The 10776-nt window shown below is 37.8% G+C and overlaps 1 protein-coding gene across 1 annotated transcript; it reads right to left on the bottom strand.

Annotated features, from left to right (window-relative positions):
* Positions 1–7460: 7460 nt before the first annotated feature.
* Positions 7461–10441, bottom strand: LOC112053145 (catalase-A-like). The gene is made up of 2 exons (XM_024092453.2): positions 10337–10441; positions 7461–8879 (listed from the first exon to the last, which is right to left on the bottom strand). Exons 1-2 carry the CDS (start codon positions 10439–10441, stop codon positions 7461–7463), a joined length of 1524 nt encoding a protein of 507 aa, XP_023948221.2.
* Between the last annotated feature and the right edge of the window lie 335 nt (positions 10442–10776).

Here is a 10776-nt window from a genome sequence, read left to right as displayed (position 1 = left end):
TATACGTCACTATAATCCTCGTCCTGCAGCATTATATTTCTTATTTAGCACTTCTTTTCGACGATGTTTCACAATAATTTGATTATTCAAATGAACGTCTAAATCAGGGTTTCTTAAAGTGGGGTACGCGAACCCCTAGGGGTTCAACATTCGACGGCAAGGGGTCGTTGAATCCATTTGCTACAAGAAACAAGCACACCCATCACATTAATATTAGCAAGACATTTATTTTGGTACTTGTGTATTTGTTGTGTATACATATACATTATTTTCTTCAACAGTCAAATTAATTTATTTCTTTGTTGGGGTTTCCCATTAGAAAAGGGTTCGCTGTCACTTATAATAATAACACAACCACCTACATGCGGTCTCAAAGACCGCTGGCGAAATATTTATACTGTCCAAAGCTAAAAGTGTGCACGTTTATTATGCTCAAGTGCAAGCGCATTACAGATCGATGTAAAAAGTTAAACAGATGGGCTCCGTCAAATAACACGTAACTTTAGAACAAATTTAATTTAAAAACTCGTCGCGGTCTCTGAGACCGCAGGTGGGTGATTAAGGGTTTATCATTCATATGCTTATTAGCGATCGTTATAAGAGCAAGTATTAAGCTACCTTAAGCTAGTAGAATGTACACAGGTGATACATTAAGTAAAACCAATAATTAGCTTAACACTGTTATAAATGATGAAGCACTGTTGTTTAGATCATTTGCACAGCTGATGTTACAAATGGGCATAAGTTTTTCTAAATTATTATCTCAAAAGGATTCTTAATAGTTAAAATTTTTATACAAGAAACGGGGTTATCATTATCATCATCATCATATCAGCCGATGGACGTCCACTGCAGGTCATAGGCCTTTTGTAGGGACTTCCAAACATCACGATACTGAGCTACTTGCATCCAGCGAATCCCTGCTACTCGCTTGATGTCGTCAGTCCACCGAATGGGCGGTCGACCAACACTGCGCTTGCTAGTGCGAGGTCGCCTTTCCTTGGGACCCCAACGTCCATCGGCTCTTCGAACTATGTGCCCCGCCCATTGCCACTTCAGCTTCGCAACTCGTAATGCTATGTCGGTGACTTAGGTTCTTCTGCGGATCTCCTCATTTCTGATTCGATCACGCAGAGATATTCCTAACACTGCTCGTTCCATCGCCCGCTGTGTGACTCTGAGCCTTCTTATGAGGCCCATAGTTTAAACGAAGACACGGGGTATCTTCGATTATTACTAAGTCATATTAATTTAGTCAAAAGAGGCTCAATATTAATTAAGCCTTACTCAATCCCAGTTTCTGCACCTGATTGGGCTTTATTATGGCGTGCGTTTGATAAACATTATAAAATCCCAGAGGATGTTGCTATTTTGAGATCTAGACCGGACATTTTATTTTTTTTCCAAAAAACCGATCTACTGTACTTGTAGAGTTGTGATAGCAGACTCGAGCTCAGCAGTGAGCCGAATATGGGTTGGAATATACGTTTAATTTAGAATACATACTAGTATAATATGTGATAGCCCAGTGGATGATGACCTCTGCCTCCGATTCCGGAGGGTGTGGGTTCGAATCCGGTCCGGGGCATGCACCTCCAACTTTTCAGTTGTGTGCATTTTAAGAAATTAAATATCACGTGTCTAAATCGGTGAAGGAAAACATCGTGAGGAAACCTGCATACCAGAGAATTACCTTAATTCTCTGCGTGTGTGAAGTCTGCCAATCCGCTTTGGGCGAGCGTGGTGGACTATTGGCCTAACCCCACTCATTCTGAGAGGAGACTCGAGCTCAGCAGTGAGCCGAATATGGGTTGATGACGTACTTGTATAATAGAGTGATTAATTTAACATTATAATAACACTTACCAATTCTAAGAACCTGTTGGATATATGTTCTGGTAAAATGAGACCGCAATTTACGAATTTAGAGTTTAGAGATATCTCCTGAGGCAACACTCTGCGTTTGATAAAGAGAAAATAGATTTAATGTGTTATATGTTGTGTTTTACATATCATTACGTTATAAGCATAGAGCAATGGGGATGATGACTAGGTTTGAATATATTGATTTTTATGATATATTCGGGTAAATAGAGTCTATGTTAACTAATTTATACATAGAAAGATTGTCTGAATATTTGCAAAATAAACGAGATTATAAAATTTCAAAATCTATTAAAAATCTTTTATCATAATTAGATGAAAATTCATACAGTTTTAGCTTCCTTACATTAATTACATAATTACATTACATTAATTAATATTAATTTTTTAATACATGAACTATAAACATAAACGCACAAATAACATAGCATAAAATTAGTAATTTTGTTTGAACGCCCATACAAATCTAACGATAAGCGAGCCAACGACGTCACTAAATCGTGCCATTTTTTTATGGAGCGTTTTTCAGGGATCCGCGGCAGCGCCGCAAATCTGACTCTTTAAATCCCTGTAGCTTCGAAAGTAATGATCGCAGATACCCTGTTACTTTGACAATATTGCTTTACTATTAGCATACTCTTAATTTATATACAATTTAAAAAACTATCATCATCCCTATTAGATATGGGGACACATCGCACCCAAAATCAACAGCCAAATTGACCGTCGTTTTTCAAGGGTGACGAGGTAAACTCAAACATCGAAAATACTTAACACCAATAAATTCTGTGTTCTTACACTACATCATCATCATCATCATCATCATCATCAGCCGATGGACGTCCACTGCTGGACAAAGGCCTCTTTCATAGACTTTCAAGCACATCAGTTCCGAGCCGCCAGCATCGCCAGCTCCCGGCAACCAGCTTGATGTCTTCAGTCCACCTAGTGGGGGGTCGACCAACACTGCGCTTTCCGGTGCGAGGTTGCCATTCCAATACCTTGGAACCCCAACGTCCATCGGCTCTTTGAACTATGTGGCCTGCCCATTGCCACTTCAGCTCCGCGATTCGCTAAGCTATGTCAGTGACTTTGGTTCGTCAGCGGATCTCCTCATTCCTGATTCGAATCACGCAGAGAAACTCCAAGTATAGCTCGCTTCGTCGCCCGCTAAGTGACTTTGAGCCTTTTATTAAGGCCCAGTTATTGTTGAGGACTCTGCGCTCGAAATTGTAGACGAATATATATACCTAAGACACACAGTCCAGTTAGGTAGGTCCACTGTCGAGAGAGAGATGAATCGCCGAATCGCGTTCGGGAAAATCCGCGACATCTTTTCGTCCGAAATTCCTCAGTGTTTGAAGACGAAGGTCTTCGAACAGTGCGTGTTGCCAGTGATGACATACGGATCCGAGACTTACACTACCATACAACTATAAATTTGATTCGCAAAACACACACGTGTATTTTATGGAGCCCTTTACACGTCGAAAACGATAACAACAATGAAACGTTGATTCTATAGAAACAGTTTTTATAATCGCTTTAGATCTTGTACTTTGAGGGGTAATGTCTAGCATGACAGGTCCCTAAATAAATGGTTTGAGGTTTTAAGTAACTGTTCCGTTGTGACGACCTCCGTCGCGCAGTGGTATGCGCTGTGGATTTACGAGACGGAGGTCCTAAGCACGATCTCCAACTGGGGCGATTGAGGATTTATGAATTGGTCCAGATCTGGCTGTTGGGAGGTTTCGGCCTTGGCTAGTTACCACCCTACCGGCAAAGACGTACCGCCAAGCGTACATGTCGTGTAGGAACCGAAAGGGGTGTGGATTTTCATCCTCCTCCTAACAAGTTAGCCCGATTTCATCTTAGATTGCTTCATCACATACCATCAGGTGAAATTGTAGTCAATGACAAACTTGTAAATAATAAAAAAAAAGTGCAGTGGTTAACACGTACGAACTTTTAAAAACTCTTAAGAAACCTTTAAGAAACTTTTAAGAAAATTATTAGTCCAAAGTTGGAAAATTAGTGATTACCTACACCGACTTTAAGAGCATTAAATGTCAAAGTTAATTTAAAATTAATAAACTAATGTATAATTTTGAAACAATAGCATAAAACAGAAAACAAATTAATTAAATACAATTATCAAATTAAATGTATATATTATTATGTGGATCAAAACCTTCAAGGTGTTAGTTATTCTGCAAACAATCTCAAAGCGTATAAATTGTTCATAGCTCTTGAGACAAGAAAATCCTTTCAGTTTGTAGTGCTTTCGCCTGTGAAAGCGTAGTCTGCTTTTGGTGAACTCAATTGCTTTTGAGATGTACCGACAAATAGACTTTAGTCGTAAACTAAAGGCTATTACAGTTTACCCTTGAGGTTTAGCCTTGAAACTTGTGTAACATTATGCTAATTACTAAAATAATCAATTCTAAGTAAATTTGCCTAAAAGGAGATCATTCATTTTGGGCCCTTTTTGAAAGTGCCGGCCAACGAAAAAAAATGGTACGAATCGTTAGAACTAATCATTTGAAGTAATAGCTAATATGGCATAAAAGTTGTCAGGTGGTGGGGTGTCAGTTTTTTTTCTTGGCGGGCACTTTTGAAAATCGACAAAATGTATGGAAATAACGAATAGTCGAACCTGTATAACTTGGTTCAGAGCCCTCCTACAACTTTTATGTCATATTAGCTATTGCTCCAAATGGCTAATTCTAACGAGTCGTGCCATTTTTTTTTTGTTGGCCGGCACTTTCAAAAAAGAGCCCAGAAATGTATGGAGCGTGAATGATCTCCTTTGCGAATAAATATTAACCTAACAAATGAACTAACTAAAAATTACTCTTCACTTTGCAATTGCACGTTGTAGAGTTAACATCTCCTAAGGATGCTCCGGTTTCAGGGTGAAACGTACGTAGAGAGTATTTTGTCTTTGGACCTGGGTGACGTCGTCGCACGGGTTTGTCGACTTTTCGCGGATGATAGCTAAATAAATAAATCACTATATAATCATGATTAACTTTCGCAAAGTAACGCCTGCTTCAATCCTATATTTAAAATGACTATGTCGTTAGTCTGTTAGCCGTAGAAGTAGGTGCGAGAGGATTAACACAAAATCGCTCTATTACTTGTTTAAAAACCTTGGCCTCTCTAGAAGTGCAGCTAGTTCTATATTGGAACGGGTATCCAAAGCTGCTCTAATAGGATCTTAGCAAATTTGTCTAGGCAGGGAGAACAACACAAGCGGAGAAGGGGAGTGTTTATCGATTGTCAAGGAATTTCTTAACAATACATCCATTGGTCACAAGTCCTGGACTTTGTTCGGAGTTTTTCTCTCTAGCACGCGATGGATTTCAGGCACGGTGAATCTATTTATTGCTAAGATATTTGTATGGTTTTGAAGTTGCTAATTATGAAATAAAGGAATTGTACCTCCAAAGCCCCCGGTGTCGTGTGCTCCGGCCTCGCTCGTTTTGGAATTGGATGTAGTGGATATCCACGTCTTGTAGTGCAAAACACTGGGATGATTGTTTGTACTAGTTTGATGAAAGTTATTTTAGATTTCACCAGTAATCACTTTATATTATTTGATTTTTCTTAACGCGTGGCGCGGCTATTTTAGCGTGTTGCAGCCATATTGCTTCTTTCTTGCAACGTTAACAGGCGGTCTTTTGGCAGCGGCGGTTTACGCGGGAGGTTTCAAATATCCGACAATATTCGTCTCATATTTAATCCAACAAATAATATTAGATCCCAGTTTCACATGGGAATTCGCTTACTTTAATTCGGAGCTCCGTTTTATGATTAAAGTTCTTTTTCTTTTTAATTGACTGCGTCATCATCATCATCATTAACAACCCATGGCTCACTGTTAAGCACGAGTTTCTTCTCAGGATGAGAGGAGTTAATTCCACCACGCTTGATGCGGAATGGCAGACTTCACATACGAAAATAAATGAGAAAGTTCTCAGGTATGCAGGTTTCCTCACGATGTTTTTCCTTCGCCGTTCGAGACACGTGATATTTCATTTCTTAAAATGCACATAACTGAAAATTTGGAGGTGCATGCCCCGGACCGGATTCGAACCTACGATACTCACGCGCCATATTGAATATGGACGGGGAAGAAATCAGGGTAGTGGGAGAAGCGGTACGATCTGATGTCCAAAAAAAAAATTTTATAGTATTGGGTAGATGTAAATATGGGTAAATAAATTAATCTATTCCACTTACATCTTTGAAATCTTGTAAAATAATAATCATCCTAATTCAATAAAAGTCACAAAAAATTGTGTAATGTATAATCAAAAAAATGCTAGAGCAGGATGAATATCAAAATGGTTCTAATTTAGGACGCCTGCGCTTCTAGTGCTAAAACCAAGAACAACTTTTTTTTTTGGGGATCATTAATGGTTTTTAATTATTAAAATGTTTTTTAAATAATTATTTTTACTCAGTTGACAACATTAAGTAAGAATTTTCATCATGGCAATATGCTCGTAACTGACACCCTGACAGACTATGCCAGTGATCTTCATGTAAACGTGTTCGTTTTTAACGTTTTAAAGCAATTTAAGGAATTGTTTTGTTTCATGCTTCTCTGTCTACGATTTAATGTTTATTTTGAACTTGTGTCATTTTCACATTTGACATTATTACTTGACATTGACAGCTTACACGGGTATGAATTAAATTCCAATTATTTTAATGGCTGTTTTGAATACATGCTGTATTTGACTAATTTGTAAACAAGGGAATGAAATTAAAAAAAAAACAATATCTAATTATTGGTGATTCCAAAAATTCAGGAAATTATTTTCTAAACCACAATTTGCATATTCTTCGCTTGCAACTTATAATCAAATAACTATGGTCCATTTTGGGACATGTTCTTTTGTAGTTCTAGGTTAACGATATGTAATACTTTGAATTGAATTTCCAAATCTACGTTTTTGTGGTATAGCCGTCTCTTTTTTAAATTAACAAGCTTGATTTTTGTATAGTTTCAAGGGGCTATCTACATAACATGATTTAAATTTAAACTGAATAATTATGTGTTTGCGTTCCCAAGATTTTGTTATGGTCTTGACAGACGTACTGACAGACGAACAACAAAGTAATTTTATAAGGGTCCCGTTTTTACCTTTGGAGGTACAGAACCCTCGAATTCGCCAGCATCAGATGGTAGGTGAGTAGTGAAATAAAAATAAAATAAAAAACGAAAACTTTTAATAGATGGAAACATTTTGTATTAACAATTAATTAAGAGACGACAAAATTACAATGAAAAACATAGTTTGTCTCTTTAATACGTTATGTCATATTATTATAATCTGTGGTCTTTAAATAGTTGTATTGTGTTAATCATTAAAAACACAAAACCGAAAAGTTTTGTGTTTCCTTCTTTCTTTTATAAAATGCTGCACATACTTATTTAAGTAAAAATATTAAACTATATAACAAAAAAATATTTAAATAACGCTTACGATTTTCGTTTCCGGGATCTCCAATAAATATATTTTATACAAAAATTAATCTTTACATTGATGAATTTTTTAGTAAATTTACTGTTTTTTATTTAATTCCAAATATTCTGCAATGCGGTCCCCTGTCTCTTTGTGTGCGGTTCTGAAAAGCTCCACTGCTTTCTTTTGGAGTCTGCGAGTCACCTTCACCAACTGAGCTCCCACGTTTTTGACAATCTGGTCTTTCTCGTGCTGCGTTAAAATATTTTTGTACAGCTCCTGCACCTGATCCATGTTGTAGGGCCTTTCTTCTTTAATACTAATGAGTCGTGAGCAGTGCGTGTCGTAGGCGGTGGCACCGGAGAAGGAGTTGGGGAAGTAGTTGGGGGCGTCTCCACCGTTGTCCGCGACTGGAGGAACACCGTCGCGGTTGTAGGTGTTGAGGGGATTCACGCTCATGTACGGACAGTTAACGGGGATGTTGTTATGGTTGACGCCGAGGCGATAGTTCTGAGCGTCGCGGTAGACGAAGCGGCGCGATTCGTACAGCTTGTCGGGCGCGCCTAGCATACCCGGCACCATGTGGCACGGGCAGAACGCCAGCTGCTCGCACTCGGCGAAGTAATTCGTGGGGTTCCGGTCTAACACGAGCTTACCGATTCTAATATAGGGGTACAACTTTTCGTCAATAGTTCTCTGTACGTCAAATATTTGAACACCAAGTTTCTTGTAGTCGGTCATGTTAAAAATTTGCAAATTAACATGCCATTCTAGAGGTTTCCCGCTGGCGATGTCGTTGTACATACCAGTCGCCATGTAGTGAGGGTCCTGGGCGGTCATGTTTTTAGCCACATCGGAGTCAAGGTTCTTAATACCTTCGACAGGTATATAATTGAATCTACCGAAAGCTGTCTCCCCGCAACTGTTTTCAAACTGGAACGTGTGGATCGAAAAGCCACTGATGTGTCTGTAGCTAGCAGGTTGGCCCCAACCGGCGAAGACGTAAGACAACACGTGCAAAAACTGCGGACGCAAGGTGATCCTGTCCCAAGCCATATTCAAGTCTGGGAGGTTTGAGGCGGGGTTGTACCTTGAAGCGCGGGTACCGTGAGCGTCAAGCGGATCCTTGAACGAGGATACCGGAGTGTTGAACATGGCCATATCGCAATTGCCTTCGCGGGTGTAATATTTGACCGAAAAGCCTCGTGTGTCCATGGTCGAGTCGGGGCTGCCTTTCTGGCCGCCTGTCAAAGAGAACCTACAGGCGCACGGTGTCTTCTTTCCGACGCCATTCAGGAAATCGGCTTTGGTGATGTGTGACAAGTCATGCTCCAGCTCGAAGTAACCGTATCCACACGCGCCTGGAGCGTGCACAGTGCGCTCGGGGATCCGCTCTCGAGCGAAGTTAAATAAGTTGTCCATCAGGAAGTCGTTAGTCATGATCGATTTGTCGAGCGAGTAAGTTTGGCACTGCTCGACGGGCATACCGCTACTCGTCGTCAACTGTTCGCCGAATGGCTGAAAAGGTAAAAATCTATGAAGATTGCGGACACTAATTAAAAAAAAAAACTCTCCATCAACGGTGGGAGGTTACCAAATTTGGAATAGACGAGGGTCTTTTTCATTCCAATTAGAGCATTTGGACTGTGAAAGTGCAGGGGAGACATTCATAGACATTTTTTTTTAATAAGTCCCAAAACACGCCGTTGTGCCTTTACGTAAGATCTTTTAAGTAATTCTTTTATCCAATTATTTTTTTGTAAATGGTCTATAGATGTAGATACATGACTTAAAAAATATAATAGGCATATTAAAATAGGTATAGTAGTACCTTACAACTTTAAAAATGTGTGGATTCTTGAATAAAATATACAGATTATCTAATAACTTTTCTTAATTGTAACTAACTTTACTTTTTATTTAAAATTTGAAAAAAGATTTGACGTGACCACCAAAGGCGTGTCTTTTAAATATAATTACATTTTTCGAAGTATTAAATATTAACATATAATTAAAAATATGTAATTTAATCTGGACAATTAAAAAGTCAAATACCGAATGAGGTTTTCTATACTAATTAACATTTTTTTAACTCTTTTCTATGTTTTAAAACTTTTCAACGTTCCTATTAACTTACTAGACAAATAAAATAAAAGTTTTATGATATTCCTGGTTGTTGGTTGGGTATCATTACTTATTTCTAACTTTTTGATTTCACAACGAAATAGGATTGGATAATTACTAGGATTTCTTTATTTTATTATTGTATTTTATTGTATTATATATTCAATATACATTCTGCAGAATAAAAAGGTCTTATCGTTCTAATTAAATTTCTAACTAAAAAAACTTATTGATAAATAAATGTGATTTTAAGTTAACTCAATTGTTAAATCGTGAACAAAAAGCTATTTATTTATTTATAATTTATGTTTGAAAGAAACATATTGAGTACAATATTTCTTAAATTACAATTTTATTAAAAAAATATATGTTTTTACAACAAATTATGTTTTAAGAATGTTATTTTCAAACTACAAATTATATGAAATTTACAAAAAACAATATGACAAACAAAAAATTTATTTTTGGTTAAATACCTTTTAGAAAACTTGAGAAAAATCTTTTTTTTTTCTTTTTCTTGAAATAGACTACCAAAAGACAACGTTGATATTCCATTTTTTTTCAATTAAATTTTTATTTTAAGTATTTATTTAGTAGACGTTTAGTTCACCTTTAAAATGGAATGACCCGTACAAGTTCCATAATCATTACAAATTAATAAAACCAATTAAAATACTGTGAGAGTTATATATATATAACACTTGTACCTCTTCCAAGTTAGCCCGCTTCCATCTTAGACTGCATTGTCATTTAATATCAGGAGAGATCACAGGCTAATACGTCATTAATTAAAATAATATATACATAATTTTCACGTATGTCCTATTCGAAAGACGGTTAATAAATCTTACCCCAATGGCTTTCTGGAATTCTACAATTTGATTAGCAGCTGGGGTGGTTTGTTGAGCCGCCGCCAGCGCCGCCGTCGCCACCATCAACCCCACGAACGCGTTCATGATTAGTGCGCTGGATCAAACGCAACCTGCCATGCAAGCTGACAGAGCGTCTTATATACTAGCCAATGTGTACATTGCTTGCTCATCTGTGTAGACAGTTTGGCACAAAAACTCATGTGTAAACTAGTTTTGTACGCGGCTGTAACTGTGCTGAAAGAAAAGTAAATTACTTTTATAAACAAAAGTAAAGTCAATTTTTTTGGGTTCCAATAAGGTCTGGAAACGTAATATTGTTTTCCTTTCTCATTGTGTGAACGCCGTAGTCTTCTCAATGGGAGCTCATTGGCGTCTACCAGGAGGTTTGGGCGAGCTCAGAAGCATCTCCATAGGGGGCC

This window comes from Bicyclus anynana, chromosome 24, assembly GCF_947172395.1.
Source record: "Bicyclus anynana chromosome 24, ilBicAnyn1.1, whole genome shotgun sequence".
Classification (NCBI taxonomy): Eukaryota; Metazoa; Arthropoda; class Insecta; order Lepidoptera; family Nymphalidae; genus Bicyclus; species Bicyclus anynana.
This window is presented reverse-complemented; position numbering and strand designations above follow the sequence as displayed.

What these genes read in the sequence shown, in the direction of transcription:
- LOC112053145 (XM_024092453.2), bottom strand. Translation starts at nt 10,441, where the DNA reads ATGAACGCGTTCGTGGGGTTGATGGTGGCGACGGCGGCGCTGGCGGCG. An exon ending in AATTCCAGAAAGCCATTGGG is followed by an intron (nt 8,880 to 10,336) that starts GTAAGATTTATT and finishes TTACCTTTTCAG; the next exon opens with CCATTCGGCGAACAGTTGAC.